Genomic DNA, 23,390 nt, shown 5'->3' on the forward strand with positions numbered 1-23,390 from the left:
AGATGTTTAACTCTTAAAAATAGATAGCAATATATGCAATAGGGTGAGTTGACGAGCATAACACAACTTGCTAGATCGTTCAAATCTTCCTTTTTCAGAGAGTGGAGCTATCATAACACAACTTGCTAGACTATTTTGACTCTCCCTCTCTCCATGAATCACACAACATAATATAGCTTGTTGTCCTATGAGTTTTCATGTTTGCATGGGTTACGTAGCATAACACAACTTGCTATCCCATGGATTCCACAACCTCTCTTGCTCTTCCTCTCATGGATCATCTAGCATAACGTAGCTTGCTAGCTTGTGGCATCCATGTTCTCTATTTTCTCCTCCCCTTGATCTTATAACTTTGCTATTTGTGAATCATGGTTCATCACTTGATGCATGCTCTTGCTCTTTTTATGTGATCGCTTGTCTTGTGATAGCATTTTGAGAAGGATATTACTGGCCAAGACATTGATTATCGAGGTCTCTTCAACTAGCTAAGTTGGAGCCTTTTTATTTTTAATACTAACCCCTTGTATTGTGTGTTTGGGTAGATGCACAAAGTTGATTCCACTTAGTGTGGAAGTTTCAAATAGCCGAAAAAATGAAAAAAGTGTCGAAGGAAATAGGATCCCATTATGCTTTGGGGTCCTGAGCCAAAATTTGAAACGAGATCCCATTTTGCAGCAGGGTCCCAAGCCTAAATCTTTGAAATGGGATCCCATTTCAAAAACAAATCGGGTTCCCGTTTCAAAAGCAAAATGGGATCCCATTTCATAAATGAGATCCCGTTTCAAAAATAAAATGAGATCTCGTTTCTTTTTATATTGTTTATTTATTTGTTTATATTAAAAACAACTTATATATACATGAAATATAACATTTAAGTATAAGTCACATTTCAATATACTTCAAGTTATATTTCATGTATATATTGGCAGGATGTTTGAGAGTGGTTTCAGATCTCTAGGTGTTATAATGCAAATTCTAGATTTTAGAAGATCATATCAATTTTCAGACTTAGTCAACTTTCAGTGATCAACGGGCTTTTATTAAAATTTTCTAGCTCTTTATCTCAATCTCTTTATCTTCCTTGAGCTCTAGAATCATCTCTCTCCATATCACTCTTCCTCTATCCTGTAATGCCCGCCAAAATACCCCAGAGAAATATAGCTAAAAACACACTAATTTAATTTATTTTTTAAAAACAATACAACACATAAAATCGCTTAAGAAATGCAGCAAGCACACAACAACATTTAACTATTATGAACATAGAATAATTCACTCAAGCTATTCAAACAATTATGCAAGCGGAATACAATAAATCATTACTACTGCCTCCCTAGGGTATCTCAACAATATTACTTAATCTACCTACATAAGAAATAAGCATTTACTTTCTTCCAGTTCAATACCTCATAATGTTAATCATTATACACACTTAGGTGCAACATAGAAATACCTAACACTCATGATATGCAACCTTCTTAATCTTTCATTTAATATGAGATTCTATCTTTCAATGCACCACTATTTCCTTTTTCACTTAGATTCATTTTATACACCAAGTCCAAATGTTCCTATTACCATTAACCAACCTTTTACTATGAACATTGCCATACACATACCAAGAGTAATCCCTTACATTGCATTAACATGATTTCCATTTACAATTAACTTCTACATAGTCATTTATAATTCTATGCTCCTAGCATACTTATTACTTCATCATGATTCTAAAAGCACATAATGCAATACTCACAAAGTCTCCTTAAACATTTAACCCATAGCTCGTTTAATACTCATAAAATCTCTTACACTATATCAATTAACCAACAATCATCTTATTACAAATCAGGTAACTACACAAATTCATCTCAACACAAACTATGATACAATATCCTAATTCCATAACCACTAATAGCATCCACCAAATGGAGATATAACCTTAAACCATAACACATGATACATTATAATCCTTTTCTAAAAGAAAAGCATTCATTTTACCATCTACCCATACACTTACTAGTAATTTCCATTAATAATATTAGCAATTCATTCACTAAGAAGATCCATACAATATTTCATAAGGAACCTTCAATCACACCCCAATCATTATAAGATTTCAATTCAATCATTAGATCACTGTCTACGAAGTATGATACTATAATTTCAAATTATTTAATCACAACTCATAAACATGTCCTAAGACATCTTCCAACATTACTCAAACTCACACATCCTATCAAGACATAACATTTCTTCTACTTAAATCATTAGTTAAAGACATCATTTCAAATCTAATACCATTATCATAATATTTACCCGATTTAATTTTAACATGGCTCATCAAGAATACAAAATACATCATTTCGTTTTAAACAACAATACTTATCCACATCTCATGCATCCATTTCATTTAATATAAATATGTTACAATACAACTTAAGGTTCATCATTATAATCACATACCATAACCAAAAGCTATTACTATAACTAGAACAACATAATCATTTCTCATAAGCATGGCTTCTTTTCCAACAGTTACATAAGAATTTCATTACATAAATCACATCATCATTTACATTCTTGCTACAATTATTATCCATGAACAATCTGAAGAAGCATCCTCATCCACGCAAGAAGAATCCAAAGATAGGAACATCCCAATGGTTTAAAAGCACCAACCACCTGACCATGTGGAACCAAAGGAACCACCCCTCATGCTAGGAGATGACACAAGGTCCCAACACACACTCTACATCTAGGCTGACACTCAAAACCAAAGAGACTAACCAATAAGGACTCTCAAGCAAGAACACACACAAAGCCACAAGAATAAACTCTCAAAGGCGTAAAACTCATCAGGACATAAATGCATCCAATAAGCATAATCATAAATCATAAAGGGGGAACACATGTAGGAGTGGAGTGTCATCACATGCCATCTTCATAACATAATAACACAAGGCACTAGCCTAATGGACATGTGGAGCCATCTCAACCTATGAGAGACCAAGGGAGATTAGCTTACCGTCTTCACGGCCTTCTCATGCTTATCCTAAAACATCCTCCCTAGGACATAAGTCATGAGGCTCAAAACTATTCATTATATTGTTTAAGTGAGTTGTAATTTTGCCATCCCAATTAATTCATTATCATTGTTATCACTTGTTTACAAATCATGGAAAACTCCAATGTGCCCTGGTGGTCTAGACTTCATGCATCCTTACAAGGAACCTCATGCCAGTCTATCTCTCATGACCCCGGTCATCACAAGGAAGCCCACTTCTCCTAACATGGCCCAACAACACATCACAAGAGGCTCTACCAACATTAATACATTAAAATAATACTCAATGCAGCCAATAACTTCCACATATACTCTCACAACATCAGCAAGGCTACAACAACATCAATATAACAAAATGAGCCTCTTGGATAGCAATCAACAAAGACATATCAAGCCATTAAATTTGCTCTCATTAATGAAAGTAAAACCACAGCAAGGACAACTCACTTGCTGCTCCAAAACAATAACACTTCCAACTCGCTAACCATAGCACATCAATGTGGATGAAAGCACAATTCTTTCCCAATAACATAGGAAGGTAAATATGCTTGGAACCAACAAAATACATTAAACAAAATCAGATATAAAACTAGAAATAATCAACACCCTCAACAATGCCTCTAGTACAAGAATTAATCTGGAAATTACCACACAAGCAACTAGCAAATGAAGGCCTATTTATCAAAAATAAAAATAAATAAAAACAAAACCAAGCAAAACCATGCTCCAATCAAAATATTTCAAAATTATTATATTCCATACCTACCTTCCCAAAGTTCAAGAAAATAAAATATATTTTCTACCTACCATAAACTTCCAGCCAATCAATTCCAAGGGTAGGTATAAAATAAATTAAACCATTGATCTGGGGTGAAAATAACTTTTAAATAAAAGAATACAAATTACCCCCTTTTAAATTACTTAATGGGTAAAATAATATTACCCAATAAATAAAATTCACTTCAACATCAAATAAATAATACACACTTGAAGGCCAATATTAAATCAAAACTTCATGCACGACACAGACTCAGAAAGACAAACCCAAAAATACAAATATTTCGCACAAACTATAGAATAAAACCTTACAACAAATTTATGCCTTCATATATTTCCTTCCTCACTATACAAATTTTAGATTCATTACCCCAAGCTCACACATTCAATCTACAGACACGGAGCATACAGGAAAACTGTAAAATAAAATATAAAAAAGTAGAATACATCTCCAACCTACAACCCGTGTTATGGAAGAAGCTGAAGAAGAGATCCCACAAGCCAAACCAAATCAAATCCAAGCTCCAACCAAAATCCAAGAGAGAAGAAAACTTGCTGGGGAAAATTTTCCAAGAAGAATCAACCCCCGAAAAATTCACGGAAAAGAAAATAAAAAGACAAACATTAACCAAAAACCCTAGCCTCAATCTCATCCAATCAAAATATTTCAATCTATAATATATTTTACCAACCCCACCATATAATATAATTTTACCTCCCTTTTTAAATTCAACCAATAAGAGAAGAGGGTAGGTAAGGTAAATATAAATCATGTTTTTTTTACAGTTTGGTGGGAATGTTTTATCATTTTATTATTTATACAACCCACTTAATATAAAAGTCAAACTAATAAATAAAACATGAGCCACAATTAAATAAATTAAATGGGAAAATTAAATTAAATAAACCAAAGGCTCATAAATAAATTAATGAACCAGATAAACATTAAAAGCCAAATAAATATTAAACCATAGGCGATTAAATAAATACCAATAAAGGTCAAATTACAAATAAATATAAAACACATCATAAGCTAAACAATAAAAATTAAATAAATATTAAATCATCATTAAAATAAATAAACATTTAAATATCAAATAATCAAATAACCAAAAGAGCAAGAATCCAATAAATTAAATTAAACATTAGATAACCAAATAATCAAATCGCTATTAATCAAAATAATTAAAATAAACATCATTAATTATTTAATCTCGCATCAATAATCAAATAGTCAATCTCAACATAAAAGGAATAGTCAGCCAATACTAACATACTCACAACACAGAGGAAACCCAGCTTACTAACTATCATGACGACTTGCGCCAAGACATCAACGACTCACAGTGAACAACTTAGACCTAGAGTATGTGAGGGGAAATTGTACCAACTCAGAACCACATACCATTGGGATTTAAAGACACGCTCAGACTTGTGGAGCTAGGTGGAGTCGATGTCTGGTACCTGCAAATCCTGCATCCACAAAGCAACGATACGACATATGCATATATATATTATAACAGACAAGGGTTAGAGAGTCGCAACGACACATCCCACTCGCAATGAGTGATGTGGCATTGTCTCTATCCCAAAGACAGTCAGACAACAATCAAACATAGCATACGATCAACTCATCATAGATAATCATTAAATATGGTCAGTACATAAAAACATCATCAAGTGCATGATTAGTATAGCTCATGATTATAGTAAGGCATGTAAAATTCATCAACACTTATGCTCATCGAATCACATGATCAATATAATCTTTCGATAATCAATCACATAATAAGTATATATTGTGTCTAATAAACCACTTGATCAATAATGATAGTATCAACATCATATAAATCATCTGAAATAGTCTATGCCCAATAATTCCTATCATGCATGAATTAAAAGTCAATTCTAGTCAAAACAAGTCAAGTCAAGGGTGGACACTACATATCCCCTCTCTACCTCTCTATCTCACTCTCTTCTCTCTCTCCCAAAATATAGACCTGTCTCTCTATCTCCCTCTTACATCCTTAACTCTCTACTCTCTGTCTCACTATCTCACTACACCCCTCCCCTCACTCCCCACCTACCTCTATTTCTCTACATATAACTCTCTCTCTCTCTATGTATCTTTCTCACCCTCCCTACCAAATTATCTTTCTCTACATACATCTCTCTTCCACTCAAGATCTCTACTCTCTATGTCTACCTCTCCACCCCTCCCTCTACTCTTATCTCCCCTATATCCCTTCTCTACCTCTCTATATCACTTTCTCCTTTTTTCTCCCAAAATCTAGACCTATATCTACCTCTCTCTCTAAACACATCCCCTCACTCCCTACCTACCTCTATTTCTCTACGTATACCTCTCTCTCTCTCTCTACTTTTATCTCTCTTATATCAACTCTGTAGTTCTCCATCTCACTCAATCCCCTCTCTCCCAAAATATAAAATTGTCTCTACCTTTATCTCACATCCTTAACTCTCTACTCTTTGTGTCCTCTCTCTCTACACACCTCCCCTCACTCCCTACCTACCTATATTTCTCTATATATACCTCTCTATCTCTCTCTACATGTACCTTCTCTCTCTCCCTACCAGCTTATCTTTCTCTACATACATCTCTCTTCTGGACCCTCTCTTTCTCTCTCTCTCTCACACACACACCACCTCTCCTTCCTTCCCTCTCTAATTTTATCTCCGCTCTATCCCCTCTCTACCTCTCTATCTGATTCTCTCCTCTCTCCCAAAATATAGACCTATCTCTCTACCTCTCCCTCTCACATTCTTAACTCTCTACTCTTTGTCTCCTTTCTCTCTACACACCTCCTATCACTCCCTAACTACCTCTATTTCTTTATATATACATCTCTATCTCTCTCTACATACCTTTCTCTCCCTCCCTACTAACTTATCTTTCTCTACATACATCTCTCTTCTATTGTTTGTTTCTTTCTCCCTTTCACGCTCTTCGTCTCTCTCACACACACCACCCATCCTTCCTTCACTCTCTAGTTTTATCTCCCATCTATCCCCTCTCTACCTCTCTATCTTACTCTCTCCTCTCTCTCCCAAAATCTAGACCTATCTTTCTACCTCTCCCTCTCACATCCTTAACTCTCTACTATATATCTTCTTTCTCTCTACACACCTCCCCTCAATACCTACCTACCTCTATTTATGTACATGTACATCTCTATCTTTGTCTACATACCTTTCTCTCCCTACGAACTTATCTGTCTCTACATAAATCTCTCTCTCTCTCTCTCCACCCCTCCCTCATTCCCTCTCCCGCTCTCTACCTATCTCTCTCTACTTCTTTCTATCTCCCCTCTCCCTCTCTTTCTATCCATCTATCTCCTACCCATTCTTTATCTCCCATCTCACTCTCTCTACCTATCTTTGCCTACCTCTTTCTCTACTTGTGTCTCACCTCTATCCCCTCTCTACCTCTCTCTCCTAAAATCTAGACCTATTTGTCTACCTCTCTCACATCCTTAGCTCTCTACTCTTTGTCCTCCCCTCCCCCCCTCTCTCTCTCCATCTCTACCTCTCCACCCCTCCCTCCTTCCCTGTCCCCCTCTCTACCTATTCATATATCTCTACTTTCTATCTCCCCTCTCCCTCTCTTTCTATCTATATATCTTCCCAATCACTCTCTCTTTATCTCCCTCTCACTCTCTCTACCTACCCCTCATTCCCTCTTTACTTTTATCTCCCCTCTATCCCCTCGCTACCTCTATATCTCACCCTCTCCTCTCTCTCTCCCAAAATCTAGACTTATCTCTCTACCTCTCTCTAACATCCCTAACTCTCTACTCTGTCTTCTCTATCTCTACACACCTCCCTTCACTCCATACCTACATCTATTTCTCTACATATACCTATCTCTCTCTACTTACCTTTCTCTCCTTCCCTGCCAACTTCTATTTCTCTACATACATCTCTCTCTCTCTCTCTCTCTCTCTCTCTCTCTCTCTCTCTCTCTCTCTCTCACACACACACACACACACACACACACACACACACACACACACACACACACTCACACACTCACACACACACACACACACACTATCTATACCTCTTCACCCCTCCCACTCTCCCCCACTCTACCTATCCATCTCTATCCCCTCTCCCTCTCTTTCTATCCATCTATGTCCCTAATAACTATCTTTATCTCCCCTCTCATGCACTCTACCCACCTCTTCCTCCCTCCCCCCTCTCTAATTTTATAAAGACAGAGTGGGTGAGGAGTTGGGTGGATAGAGAGAGGGAGAGAAGAGATATAAAGAAGTAGAGAGAGATGAATAGGTAGAGAGTGGGAGAGAGGGAAAGAGGGGGGGATCAAGATGTAGAGATCGAGGGAGTGAGAGAGAGAGAGAGAGGTTGGAAGAGAGATTTATATAGATAAATATAGGTAGGAAGGGAGAGAGAGAGAGAGATAGAGAGAGGTATATGTAGAGAAATAGAGATAGGGAGGGAGTGAGGGCAGGTGTATAAAGAGAGAGAGAGGAGACAAAGAGTAGAGAGTGAGGTAGAGAGATAGATCTATATTTTTGGAGAGAGAGGAGAGAGTGAGATAGAGAGAGGTAGAATGAGGATAGAGGAAGAGTAACATGGAGAGAGATAGGTCTAGAGCTTGAGGGAGATAAAGAGAGTGGTTTAGAGAGAGCGAGAAAATGCTGATAGGAGCCTGCTGATTACTAAAATTTAACTACGTCTGAAAATTTATAAGATCTTTTAAAATCTATAATTTGCATTATAACAAAAATAATATAAAAAAATAAATAATATACTTAAATATATTTATGTATATATAAGTAATTTTTAATTTAAAAAAAATAATATAAAAAAAATAAATAATATAAAAAGCAATGGGATCCCGTTTCAAAAAATATTAAATTCCAACATTGATTTTTGCTTTGGATTTCACTTCAGAAAAAGGCTTGGGGAGCCAACCCTTTGCCTTGGACTAGTTTGACCTGCAACTTGAAGGCCACGTCAATGTCCACACAAAATACTGACTTTGGACATATATCTGAAGACCTTTTGTGCATAATTTTTTGGAGAAATTAAAACCCATTACAAAAGAGACTGTCTATATTCTAAATATATAATTTAAGAAAAAATTAGATTATATTTTTTATTTTAAAAATAATTTCTAATGAAAGAGGTCCATAAACTTGAAATAACTGGGTTTCTTATTTTTTTAATAACTTTTTTGTTTTTAAGTATTTTAAAAAACAAATTATATGGCATCAAACTTGAGACAATTCTATACAGTTTCAAAAAAAAAAAAAATGTTAAAGTTTAGGTCAAGTTATGTTTGTCGTACACAAGGGTTTTTCAAAACAATAATTATGCCCAATAAACAATTAACAAAAAAAATATATTCAGAAAAAAATTACAAAAAAGAATCCTCATCAAAGGCGAGTGAGTTAAAAATATTTTAAAAAATACTTTCATTTGGTTCAAATTATGCTTGTTGTACATGGTCATGGTATGGTCATGACAAAGTGACTTTTAAATCATAAGTTTTAGAAATGCCAATTCAAAATTAATTTCTATTATCTGGGTATTAAAATAAATTACATATTTGAAAACTAGACTTTGAGCACTACATTTTATATTACTGACTTGTTTCAATATTCATTCTTTAAGTGCATCAAATTTTTAGGTCAAACATGACGAATTTTGAAAAACAGGGAAAACAGTTCCACTTTTTGGTCAAAAAGTGGACTCAACTTCTTGCAGGCACACATCTTTTGTCTTTATTTGACTTGTTTTTTGTCTTTATTTGTTTCGTGTATCCTAGCATATTATTGTGTGAGTTAAGATCCTAAGATCGAGGGCTTGGTTTCTCAAAATCAGTGATGTCTTATCTTCTTGTGATCTCAAACCTAATTGCTCCTCTCTCACATCTTTCTACTTTACTACGAGTATTTGCATAGGCTCATACTCTCGTTAAAGTGGGGGATAAATGTAGCATTGTAAATTGTAACCAGTCCAATTTACACCTCATGTTTGTGCTCCTACTTTAGTGTGTCCCATTTTCATCCTTCCTAGGCCCATTTTGGCCCCATTTTACTCCAACCTTGATGTCACTTGTTGACACCATTGGGTGGGACCTATCTCGGAGTCTGTCCTCTCCTATTTCTTGATTGGTTGGTTCTAATTTTGGAGAACCAAGGTGTGGAGCACTTTGGTCCTAGACTAGGGTGCCCCAAAATGCCCTAGTCCCCCTTAATGTGGACCCAATTTGAAATTGGATAGATACTCCCCCTCCTCGATAATTTTTTGTCCCTGTGGCTACACTTGACCATTGGGGGTTGACCTAATCAATAATTTACCTAGGGAGCCCTATATAAAGACATCCTATCAATTCATTATGACATTCACTATTTATCTATAATATTTGTGCATCTGTCAAGCATTCATCATCAAGCATTTTCAAATATTCAAGAGCATTTCATCCTTCAAGCATTATGGAGCAAAGTTACATCAATCTTCATGCAAGCATGTGGGTGTGATTAGGGTTTTTCATGTTCATGTGTTTGTCATGCCATTACATTCAACATTTGTGATTACATTCAAAGATCATTACATCATCATCACCAATTGCAGATCTGAGGAATATATCCTTAGCATTTACTTCAGTTTTTACATTATTCAATTCAAGGTTAATTCCTAAACTAGTGTTTGATTGAAGGCAAGCCCCTATCCACAACCATATTTCCCTTCTTTCAGTAAGCAGGGATTAGGCTTAGGATTTATACTTCGGGAATCCGACAAAGTCGACAAGGACAAACAGGTTCAGCTTTCGACAAAGTAAAATTCGGAGAACCAAGGCAAATTTGTACAACCTGGTCCTGAAAAATCAAGTTGAACTTCTGGGAATGGGTTCTAAACATCTTCTTTTGTCTAGATATCAGTTTGTGGCTCCATGGGATATTTGTAGCAATTTGTTTTCGACAATCTACTTCAACTATTCATTGTTTTACCCTAATTTCACAATTACCATCCAATATTCAGCTAGAGAGAGGGGGAAAACACACAACCAGTGAATCTAATCAGAATCTCAACCCTTTCCTTATTTGAAATGAGGATAGATCTATTGGATTCACCCCTTTCAATGTAATGGTCCGCAAGGAAAAAATGGTGGTCTTGCTATCCTTATTGGTAAAACCCTAGTATTTTCACCATTGCAATTTCTATATAACCACAAGAGAGACAATATGTAAAGAAAAATTCATAATTTCCTATAGAAAAAAATACATTTATACCATCAAAATAACAAAATATACCTTAAAAAACCAACCTTGAAAAGCATACACACACAGTTTATTGTTTATTAGAGTTTTCATGAATACTTTTGTAACATCAAGCTCCTCCAATGCATCCTCTATGTGCCCAAACATAATGAGTATCATGCAACCACACATCCCATGCCATGCTTTACCTATGCAATCTTCATGAGAGTTCAACACAAATGACAACCAACCTCAACCACTAAACACAAGCTAACACAAATATAAGTGTGATATTGACAAAACAATGAGAGCACAAAACTATTGACCCCCTCATTTATTGAATCTAGATTTGACTATGTGTTGCCATGTTTATACATTTTCAAATTTAAAGCATTTAAATGTATAGATTGGAAAATATTTTCCCTTGACCGTTTGTTGCATGCGAAATTTTTTCCAAAACCTTAAATTTTGCGTATTTGTGACCTCAAACCATAACTTTCATGCTTTTCAGACTCCAAACCTTAAATTTCGCAATTTTAAAACTCAAAACCCCAACTTTCGCGCAAAATTTTAACAAACCTTAACTTTCTACATATTTTTACTCCAAACCCCAAATTTTGTGTTTTTCCAACCCCAAACCTTAACTTTTTATGCGAAATCTCCAAAAACTCTAAATTTAGTGTTTTGATTTTCAAGAACCTTAACCTGCAAACTTCTGTAACTGTTTCAAGACTCCATGTAAAGACTTCAAATGAGCTTGTAGTTGTAATGCGCAATATGCAAAAGAACAATGACTGAAAAAGTGAAGAAACTGTATCTGTCCGAAAGGCTTTATAAACTCTAAAACAAATGCAGTTTGGCGAATATGAAAGAGCCAAATCCCACAACATTTGCCAACATCCTCACAGCTGGGCCAGCATGGAAGCTTATAAGCACGGCTTGATTAATGAATGCCTCAAAGAAATATAATCTCGTGAAATGCCATCATCGCGAGATATATACAGCCAACGCTGAAATGGACCATTTGGAACATGGTATAGACACCCACCGAAACCAAAGGATTTGTCATGGTAGACATGCTTTGCAGAAATGTGTAATGAAGATCAAAGTGAACCCGATGTATTTCATAATTGATTCAATTAATCTAAGCGGCCTCTTTGATATTTTAGATGGTTGATAATGCTCTGCAGGCTGAGTAGAGAATACAAACCAAGTTTCGAAGTGTAGATTGTGTTTTGACTGAGTGTGTTGTTTGCGATTGTCAACCCCTTTTAGACACGCATGCAATGGTTGCAGGAGCGCCACCAAATGGATTTGTTTTAAAGGCTTGAGAAACATTCAGGCAAATATTAATTGCAGAATATGCACAAAACGTTTCTCTCAGATATCGAAGTTCGAAATGCTTGGGAATATGCATGCAAAAGGTGGAACCGCAGACAAAGCATGGAACCATTTGACATAATTCCTGAAAGCGATGTCATCTGATTGAATGTCGTGATTGCAAGACCTACACAAAATCGATTAGTTGAAAGGGATTCAGAGACTCTCAAGCAAATCCAAATCGGCAATTGCAAAGCCTAACTACACTAAGTTCGCCTGCATCCTTCATAAAATGCAATGATTACACCATCTTAAAAAGATAGAATTGTTGAAAAATCTCAAGAAAATGTGTTTGGAAATGCCCAAATCTTCTTGCCTACGCAAAATTAGAGCCTTTGAACAGTTTATGGACGCATATCAAAGCATAATGGATAGGGAGATTTTTGTCGAGTATTATAGTTGGAAATACTTCGGCTGATATAAATACAAACATGTGAAAGCATAGACAAAGCATGAGAAAGGTTCGACAGAATATCTCAAAGAGAAGTCATCTCAGGGATAGCGTTGATTGCAGTTACAAATAATGCGGTTAGCATTCATTCAAAATTTAGATACAGAGAAAATGCACGAGAACTGTTTGATTTAATGCCTCAAATAAATGTGATCTCAAAGGAGTATGTGAAAGTGTGGAAATGAATTTGTTGAAAAGAGTTAGAAACCTTCAGACAAATGTAATCGGCTAGTGTAGAACCGAAACTCCACTCTTCTCACGTGTGGCCTGTGTAATGGGGCTGACCAAGCACATAAACAGTTTGACAAAATGCCTCGATGGATGGTCATCTCATCGAATGGAGTAATTGCAAGGATGTTCGCTAAATATATTTGTTGAAAATGCTTTAGAAACTATCGAGCAAATGCAGTTGGCAGTCATTTAGCTAAATTCTAAAACCTTGCAAATGATGAGAACACTGGACTGTGTGGGTAGCTATCAAAGAATAATGGCGAGTATGAACAATTGGTGGATAGTCAACAATTACATTTTGTTTGTTAATTTCGGCCCATGCATCAGTAATTAGAATTGTTGTGCACCTTCAAGTATGTTCTATCTCTCTATTGCATCCAAAGCATAACGAAAAGGAAATCTTTTCATGTTGAAGTTGCAGCCACCTCATCATAAATACATGCAAAATGTGTGACCACTGACAAGGCACATGAACTCTATGATCGAATGCCTCGAAAAGAAATCATTTCAACAAATGAAATGATTGAAGAATGTGTAGAAAATGGATTGTGTAAGAGCGCTCTCAAAATCTTTGATTTAGTGAGGCGTTCTAGAATACATTCTAACATTGTGAGTCAGGCATGTACAATGTACATACACACGTGGTTATGCAGTTTTAATGGATAAGTGCTATAAATACTTCAAGAGCATGGGTAATTCTCATTACAATATGCCTAAATCCTGTTACAATTTATTCATGGTCATGGTGACTATCTGGAGCACGTACTAAATGGACTGCTATTAAAATATCAGTCAAAATCATGGCAGTTGTATGGAAGTACTTTCTCGACGCCTTGCGAATCATATATCATATAAGCTGAGTATTTCCAACATTAGTATTGTCATAGTGAACATGTATGCAAATTGTTAAGGAACTATCATCCTTTGGAACCCAATGACTACAGAGCACCATAATGGATTTAATGTAATGTTCCATAAACTTCCAAGCTAGTGAAATTTCGGAGAGCACCATAATGGATTTAATGTAATGTTCCAAAAACTTCCAAGCTAGTGAAATTTCGGAGAGTCAAAATGTTTCACAAAATCACTCATAGTGATATCATCTCAAGGAACAACAATGCTTCAGAAATATTTTCAAAAGGTGTCATAGATGAAGCAGATGGAGTGGACGAGTAGCTTAGCAAACCAAATTTGACATTTCATTGAAATTGGGGGTTTTCAAGTATCTTTGGGGTAAAAGTGATTTATGTCAAATATTTGTAATAAAATTGGAAAATAAGTTTTTTGTGTGTAAAAATTGAGAAAAGTCAAAGTAATGAAGCTTATTTTTATTTTCTCAAATTTGCAAAGGTAGTTATTTCTAGGTAGTTATCGGGTGGTTACTAGTTAGTTATCAGGGGAAAGCCTATAAATACAAGGCTATTGGTAATATAAAGGGGGAAGACTTTTAAAGAGGTGAGACTCTGCAAAAATTTTCAAAGAAATTGTATAAGAAATTTTGGCGTGACATCTTGTACCCAAAGCTTTTTGAACTTGTATATCTTCAAAAGGATAATGAGGAATGCATTTGGTTCGTATGTCTAAATGTGTTACTGAGTTGTTATTACCGATTTATTGTATGTTAAGTTGGTAATCTCTTAGTGTACTCATGGAATCCATTGGTCTCTAATTCAAATGACATTGATGAAACACAATCGAACCTTGATACCTTGGTTTGAACATGATAAGATAACTTGTTTCCCCGTATGCTGAGATTCGTTATCTTTCTTTCATTATTGCATATCCAATCTTATTTTGTGCTTAAAATCCTCTTCGTAGTCTTTTTTCATTAAGAATCTCAATTGTATTCATATGTCTATAGTTGGGGTATTTGTTAGTCATCTCTCTTTAGTTTTATGTTTTCCCCTTTATGTACTTCCAGGTTAAAAGTACACAAAAATCCTAAATACCCCTATCATACGAGGGAGCTACCCCTCTCAAACGTAGAGGAAGATTGTGGTTTACCGCAATCTCTCCAACTGTTGGAACGTATGTCACTACTCTTTGGGCAAACAGGGTTAGATTAGAGGAATTAATCGTAGTGACAAATCTGTTTACCAACACTACGTAAACATTTTCCCCATTAACATTCCATATCTTACTTCATGATCCATTATCAAGATGAAGTGAGCTAGAGAAGAGAAGAAATTGAAAATGGCATACCAAACTCACTAAATAGATGGGAATGAAGTGACAAAAATACCAAGACATAATAAGGGGGGAAGGAGAAGTATAACTTTAATCCAAAATGTAAAATATAAAACTAGCACTTGCATTGAAAGAAAAATTGATTGTAATTATAACAATAAAATTCTTCTAGCGTAGTTGTCATACTAGTCATAGATGAAACTACACAAAACAAAAAATAAGAAAAAGGTTTCATTCAAGCAAATTGAATTGACAAGTATAAAGGATACCAACATTAATCCCTACAAGAAATCAAAATGGAGGCTTTATAATGGCCCAAGGACACCCATCAATATGTAAAGGATAAGAATGTGCTAAGAGTTGGGAGTTGGAATTCCTATGGGCATCTATTAAGGCATGGGTCATAAGTATGTCTATACAATAGTTAAGAAAAAAACATATATTAGTTCAAGCTATGAAGTGTGGATTAAAACCAAGAGTCATATGTTATCATTTCGTAAGAACAAGCACTTACTAAATATCTAACCTTCTTATAACCACAATAAAATTTGCTTGTAAGGTTGGGACATTTAAATAAGATGAAATGCATATCCTGTATTTCTATCACAAATTTACTAAAAAATGTAAGACAATAATATGTAGGTTTAAAACAAATTAGACATAAATGGGTAGAAGGAATTTCAAGTTTAGGTAAGCATGATATAAAAGGAATATTATTACTACTAGAAGGTCATGGGTCTTACTTAGACCAAAAGATATAGGGGAAAATTATAAATCTTAAATTGATATTTGTACACTTGGAAGGCATGCACAAAGTTGAGCTCAAAGTCTACCAAATTAAAATTTTCATCCAACCAAAGCCCAATAGAACATTTATTGTACAACTATAGATTTTAAAATTTAAGCGATAACCAAAAATTGTAATTGCAAACAAGAAACTCTTAACACACACAAATATTTTCATCTATTCATTCAACTTCTCAAATGGATTACATTGTGCCTCAATCAAGGTCTTTCCCTTTATTCTAGCTCAATTACAACAACATCAAACAACTATAATATATAATTTTCATACTCAAATATATATACATACAAATCCATCAACTTAACATTTTCATGCATAAACTATGGTGAATAATACATTATTCTTCAGTTAACAACAACTTGGTAAAACTTACTTGTCCAATTGCATGGACAACTCCCTAAATTAATTAAGTTATTTAAACTATGTTTGAACTGATAAATTAAAAAGAATTGCACATGGCAGTCAAAGTGAATGCTAGCAATGACGATGAGGCTCATGCATCACTTCACAATAACAACAATTGGACATAATCATTGCAACAAGCCTACTTGACTCATTGGTCACTTATCCGCTCCCAATCAAGAATAAGACAATCTACTTTTTGTTAATAATCTCTTACATTTATCATGAAATGATGATGATACTGAAAATAATTGTATTTTTGAAAATAAGAACCTTCAATGAAAATTTGTTGTTGAAAACATGAACTCTAGTATAAATATATTTATATTTTTTTATATTTCTAAAATGATATTTTTTTGAAAGTTTCTTACCACAAACAGTTCAACAAAGTGACATAAGACCCGATCAATATATTCAAGAATTATATCCTTATTTATCAAGTTGAGACTCGTTTGTCAAGATAAATTATTTGCCTTCCGACCATATCTAATCTGTAAAACTTAATGAGCTATGTCATGAACTACATAACTTGTATACCTAGACATAAAATACTATTTTACAAGCAAAAGTCATATGAAAGTAAAAAAATATAGATATTTATATATTTGAGATCAAGTAAGCTAAGATTTTAAAATATTCACAATTTTATCTCATAATCAAAACCTCATCATTAGATGGTGTACTACATACATAGGAGCATGTCACAAGATGAATAATCTCATATTTGAAAACATCTAAAACACCTTAGAGATGGGAATCATTATGCTCTGACAGAATTGTTGTAAAAATGTTGTTGGGATTTGCTTGCTATTTGGAATATAAGAAAAACCAACCCTCTACCTGCTTTTAATTAGATTTATCAATCCTTTACACTTGTTCTAGTTGTCCATCTCACTATTAATTGCTCTTCGTAGATGTTTGAGCTATCCATATCCTATTCCTTCTATTTGTATTTGTCCTTCACAACTTTTCCAATGGTTAACTACTTAATTTTGAAAGGAAGCCAAAAGTGTGGAATAATGCTTCCAAATGCTAAATCTAATATGAGAGGTGATGCATATATTTTTTACAAACTCTTAAACTATTGTAGATTAGATAAACATATAAAATTAGATTTAAACAAAATAAAACCTCAACACTAGATATACGTAGGAAAACCCTTTCAGGAAAAAACAACACTCCAAAAGTCGGACTTAATTGTATTATAAACAACACCAACAATTACAATACAATTCCTAGAGCCAATTCTCTTCAAGAGTATATACAACAACAAAGAATTCTAGAGAATATTTGGCACATAAAAGATTCTTAGAAGATACCCAATCTATCATACAAAATACACAAAGAAGTCACATATTTATAAGGCTCAACATAAGTGGAAAGCACCCATGGTCTCCAAAACCAACTGCAACACCAAAGCCATGTGTGGTGTCATAAACAACAACTTGCTAAACCCATGACACGTTGCACATAGCAACTTCCAATGCAATAATGCATAACTCATCCATAATGGATGCCTTGCCCTAAATACCAATTGTCAAATAATTACTCTCCATGAACCTTCCACCAAACTAGTAACCATCATAGTAATTAAAAGAGATTGTCATAGTCTCAACATAGCAACCTATGACACTAGTTCCCTAAACTTTAGGACTTATAGAGTGGGTGAAAATAAAATAAATAATTAAATAAGCATGTTTGGACTCTAAGATTGAGACATCTTAATCCCAACAAATTTCACCTATTTATATAATTCTCAATCGTTCTTCATTTTTATCACCCCACTTCCATGTGTATTATTAATAACATGTTAATAGGACTCATGGAGCGGGTAAGTGGCAGTTGCATGTCTCCCACATTTGGCTCAACAATATATTGCATGTTGGACATGTTTTCTTTGTTCTTGTTGCTATCCAGTATTTTCTTTGAAAGGTTGTAGAAATCTTGCGATCTAGTTTCTTTTGGTTGTGAATAGATTGAAGCAATAGTTGTAGGGAGATTGGTCTGGGATCTTATGAGGTAGTCGAAAGTGAAATGCAGACAAATAAACAACTTTACCCAGTGCAACAAATGTGCATATGCAAATGATCAACACAACAATATCTATGGGCAATTTAAAATGTTTTATGCAAACAATATAAGAGGTGATTGTTGAAGCATAAATAGAAATGAATGAAAAAAAAAACATAGTCACTATATGTGAAGTAAAATGAAGCAAAAGTTTAGTAGCTTGGTGTGACCTTTGAAAGAGATCAAATTCCAACTCCAACCAATATTTCGTTCAAAGAGGTTGTGATATTTTTAGGGCCACTTTTTGGTTTATTGTGAATAAATTAAAACAACAACTATAAGCAAGAATGGATATTTGTATATCAAAGATTTATGAGGCTAGGCCTTAGCCTAGGCCTAAGGTAACAATTAAATTTACATTTTGTGTTTATTGCAAAAATAAAATAAAAATAACCATTACCTTTAAGAAATTGTCATCTAACTTAAGTAAGTTTCAATTGAGATTTGATTTTTATTTATATCTAGCTGATATTCCTAATATTTGTAGAACAACTTGAGATGAGGTCTCATGTTAGTTTTGAAGTTGAATATGTGTAAAGACTATTGGCTTCAAGGCTAATAGAAACCGATTTTATAGGAACCCAATGTCAATAGGAAATCAAATAGACAAAAGTTCTTCTAGGATGAAGCAAGTGTAAGCTCTCTTGTCCGCTACCACACCTAGTCAAATATAGAAATTGGTGCTAACAGTGCTTAAGAAATTTAAGCTATTGGTGTAAAAATAATTCGTTCTTATTTGGGTAGGAGCTAGAATTAGATATTTGGTTGTTATAGCCTTTTGTCGAATAGATAAAGTTGGTATAGGCATTTGTAAAGATAAAAAGAAGAGACTCTCTACATAGTTGCATCTAGACAAGATTTTATGATAGATGATTTGTTATGTTGTTATAGCCTTTTGTCGAATATATAAAGTGATTCGAAAGTACCACTGGTGCATTTGTAGTATTGAAAGTTCACCACCATTTTCATAGCAATATACAAAAAATTAAACAAAATAGAATTAGTAATTGTATCTGCAAACAACTATTTCAAGTTAGTCACTAACATTGTCAAAAAATAAACAAGCTCAAAATCCTCTCAAAATCCTCTCATTAACTTTTCGGTGTTAAATTTTCTCATTATTAAATATTTTTCCAATGTGCAACCCACAAATAATATATCCAACCAATTTCTTTACAAATAGACCCTCAAATAAATATTTCCATACTTAATAATACCACTCCTACATAGAGAAATAAGTTGTAACTTAGTGAGATTCCATATACATTTGGATTTATTATTCCATCAAATTAAAAGTTGCCTTATGTAATTGCAAAATGTTTCATCCTCTATAATCTTAATTATCTTTTATACATTTCATCTTCCATAATTTTTTTTTTTAATATTAAACCAAAGCAAAAAGATTTACATATAAAGAGGCAACCAACAAGTTGTTGAAAAGAGAATGAATAAATTTACATTAAATAGACCTGCAACCAAGGTAATATTAGAGAACATGTTCCTTGATTTGTTGAAACACGATTAGGACAAATGCCTTCAAAACATCCTCCATAATAATTATCTTTTATGCAATTGTGAAATGTTTCATCCTCTATAATTTTAATTATCTTTTTATATTTCTAATATGTTGCAAAAGTTCTTTATCCTCTATAATCTTCATATCATAAATATAGCTAATAATATTTATCACAATTATTAATCTAATATAAACCACCTTAATAGGTTTAAATATCTTGTATCATTAATTATATGAATTTGAATCTAAACATTTTTTAAAGATTTAAATATCTATCATTAACCATATGAATCTAAACATCACCTTAATAGATTTATATATCCTGTAGCATAAAATTTGTGATGATTCAACTCTAAAACACATTAGAAGAATGAGGTTAAAAGAATCAAGTAAAAATTGTTATCTAAGAAATTTTAGACATCTTTGCACTTCTTTGAATCAAGAAAATGAGTCACTCCATTCTACCCTAGAACTGAATATAAATAAATAAATATTTAAATCCCTTTGGAACTAAAAGACGGTTCCGTTGTCCCTCGCTGAGAAGCATTAACCGCAAGATGTATCGAAGGAGCTTTGATCAATATAAAAAAACATGACAAGTATTTATTCATGCGAAAGATGTACAATAAAGTGATTTTTATAAATTATTTTCACGTAATACAAACACTGAATGAAAATATTAACTATTTATTTAGAGAACAGAAAACAGGTGGATGTTTCACAAAATCTCAAAGTGCCTGCGCTGTCAATAACAAATTGCTCAGACAGCTCTGCTTCTGCTTCTGCTTCTTTTCTGCAAAACCAGAACCATCAACAAAAAAATCTCAGTCCCTTCGACCAAGTTCTCTCGTATTTTAAGCTCAAATCCGACCTCTGTGTCATCCATTTACAATGCTTACCAAAAAAAACAAAAAAAAAAAACCAATTTGAATGCGCGGCACTGGTAGAAATTTTAAAACCCTAATAGACGCTTTACTACGAACAGTATCCTCTTTTTTTTCTCTGAATTTGAAACCCTAGATGCAATAAAACCTCGAAACAGCAAATTGAATCGACGGAAAAATTCCAAACCCTAACATTTAGCCCCATCCCCAAAGTCAATTGCTCTGCACCAGGTCGGTATCGCTGATATCAAGATCCGCCATGCTGGAATTCACCTTGGCCAAAATCTGCGAATCGTTGTAGTTCATAACAGCCTGCACGAACGCTCGAACCCTAGACGCCGGATTGGAATCCACAAAAACAGAGGAATCGATGAAAATCCCATCGCAGCCGATCTGCATCATCATGGCGGCGTCGGCCGGAGTGGCGATCCCGCCGGCCCCGAAAACCAAAACCGGCAGACGCCCCAGCTGCTTGGTCAGCTTCACCAGTTCAAATGGCGCCGATAAATGCTTGGCAAAGGTATAGAGCTCATCCTCATCAATAATCTGCAGGCGCCTCACATCGCCCAGAACGGCACGAACACTGCGAACGGCCTCCACGATGTCGCCGTTTCGATTCCCCTCCGTCCTCACCAAAGCAGCGCCTTCTGCAACTCTCCTTAAAGCTCCGCCCAGGTCTTTACACCCGCACACAAAAGGGCACCGGAAATTGTGCTTGTTGATAAAATTCTTGTCATCTGCAGGGCTCAAAATCTCGCTCTCATCGATGAAATCCACGTCTACGGCCTCAAGGATCTGCGCCTCAACGAAATGCCCGATTCGAGCGCGTGATATGACAGGAATATTGACAGATTGCTTGATCCCGCGGACCACATCTGGATCGGTCATTCTGTTAACGCCAATGGCGGCCTCAGCCCTTGGTCGCATGGGGGTTTCGTCGGCCGCGACCACCGCTATGGCTCCTGCTGCTTCTGCAATTCGGGCCTGTTCGACATTGGAGACTTCCACAATTACGCCGCCGCGGAGCATTTGAGCCATTCCCACTTTCATTGCATATGATGACGATTTCTTGGAGTCACTTCCGCCATTGTCGAGCAGAGCCACCACACCGCCGCTTCTTTGCTCCACCGACATTGTAATTCAGAGATCACAGTTTCGAATCTCACAGGCTTGCAGAAATCTTATGTACCAATTGACAAATCAAATGCCTGAAGAAATATTGGAAGGAGGAAATACAGTGATGCGTCAAAACATCGAAGGGATGGTAAGAGTTTTAATGCGTGTCTTCTGGTTTATTCTCTAGACTCTTCTGGACGTTTCACGTAGGTCTCGGTTCTCTTTTCGTTTGGACGGTTTCTTTTCTTTTGAAATCTCAGTTTTGGTTGGTTTCTTTTGACTTCGTTATACGTGTAACGGTGCTGTCTAAACATCCATCAAAGCTGGTTTTGCTGGCCAGAATATTTCTTTTTGTTTCTTCCTGTTTAGTCTTCTTACCTTCCAAAACAAATCAGGTTTAATTAAAGGATTTGCAATACCGGTTTTGGGGATTTTTTGGGATGGGAAACACGCTTGAATTTTAGCAAAACAGTTGTCTTCCTTGTATTCCTCGTGATTTACTTTTTATTGTTTTTATTGTTTTTGAATTAAAAAAGTCAATATCGGTAGTTGTTTTATGATCTTTTAGGGGAGAGATCCAATAGTTGAGTACATTTTAATTGCCGCAATAGCAGTTGTTGATTTAATACCCATACTTGTTGACTTAATGTCTAATTTTTTTTTGACAGGAGTGCACCAATAGTTGTGACTTTAATACCCTTAGTTGTAAAAAGCAACCAATCATGTGATGCCACATTAGCTATACAAGTATGGGAGATCCTTATGCACGAGTATTGGTCTCACCTTTTTTTGGGGCTATTTTGGACACCTTGGCAAAAAGCATGCTGATGTGGCATCATATTTGATTATGTGGCCTTGAAACCTTAGTTATAAGCAGGGACTTGCCAAGTAAGCTGCTGTAAAAATTTGGGAGTGATTTGGAATTTCCATGTAGGATTTTAAGAAGCACTAAGTTAGGGTGCTCAATTTCTGGGTCCTCTCCCCTATTAGAATCCATTTGTATAGTTTTTGAATCAATTTCATTGATTCATATTTTATGAGTAATGGTTAACACGAATCCATCTCTCATGAGCATGGATAGTTCACTTAGCACTTATTGCATCTAGGTGACGATCACATGGGTGATTCATCAAGTCTTCTTGAGATATCGCCCATTCCAATACTACTTCGACTAAGTGTGTTTTACTCAAGTGTGCTTACTCTCTATAGGTGATGCTCACATGGGTGATTCATCAAGTCTTCTTGAGATGTCACCCA

General features: G+C 35.0%; 1 protein-coding gene across 1 annotated transcript; it reads right to left on the reverse strand.

Moving 5' to 3' along the window:
* Positions 1 to 20,754: 20,754 nt before the first annotated feature.
* Positions 20,755 to 22,475, reverse strand: LOC131061346 (probable pyridoxal 5'-phosphate synthase subunit PDX1). The gene is made up of 2 exons (XM_057994991.2): positions 21,211 to 22,475; positions 20,755 to 20,926 (listed from the first exon to the last, which is right to left on the reverse strand). Exon 1 carries the CDS (start codon positions 22,149 to 22,151, stop codon positions 21,231 to 21,233), a length of 921 nt encoding a protein of 306 aa, XP_057850974.1. The 5' UTR covers positions 22,152 to 22,475; the 3' UTR covers positions 20,755 to 20,926; positions 21,211 to 21,230.
* Between the last annotated feature and the right edge of the window lie 915 nt (positions 22,476 to 23,390).

The sequence above is a fragment of the Cryptomeria japonica genome, chromosome 11 (assembly GCF_030272615.1).
Source record: "Cryptomeria japonica chromosome 11, Sugi_1.0, whole genome shotgun sequence".
Lineage (NCBI taxonomy): Eukaryota > Viridiplantae > Streptophyta > Pinopsida > Cupressales > Cupressaceae > Cryptomeria > Cryptomeria japonica.

Excerpts from the sequence above, each read along its gene's own strand:
- LOC131061346 (XM_057994991.2), bottom strand. The coding sequence starts at position 22,151 with ATGTCGGTGGAGCAAAGAAGCGGCGGTGTGGTGGCTCTGCTCGACAAT.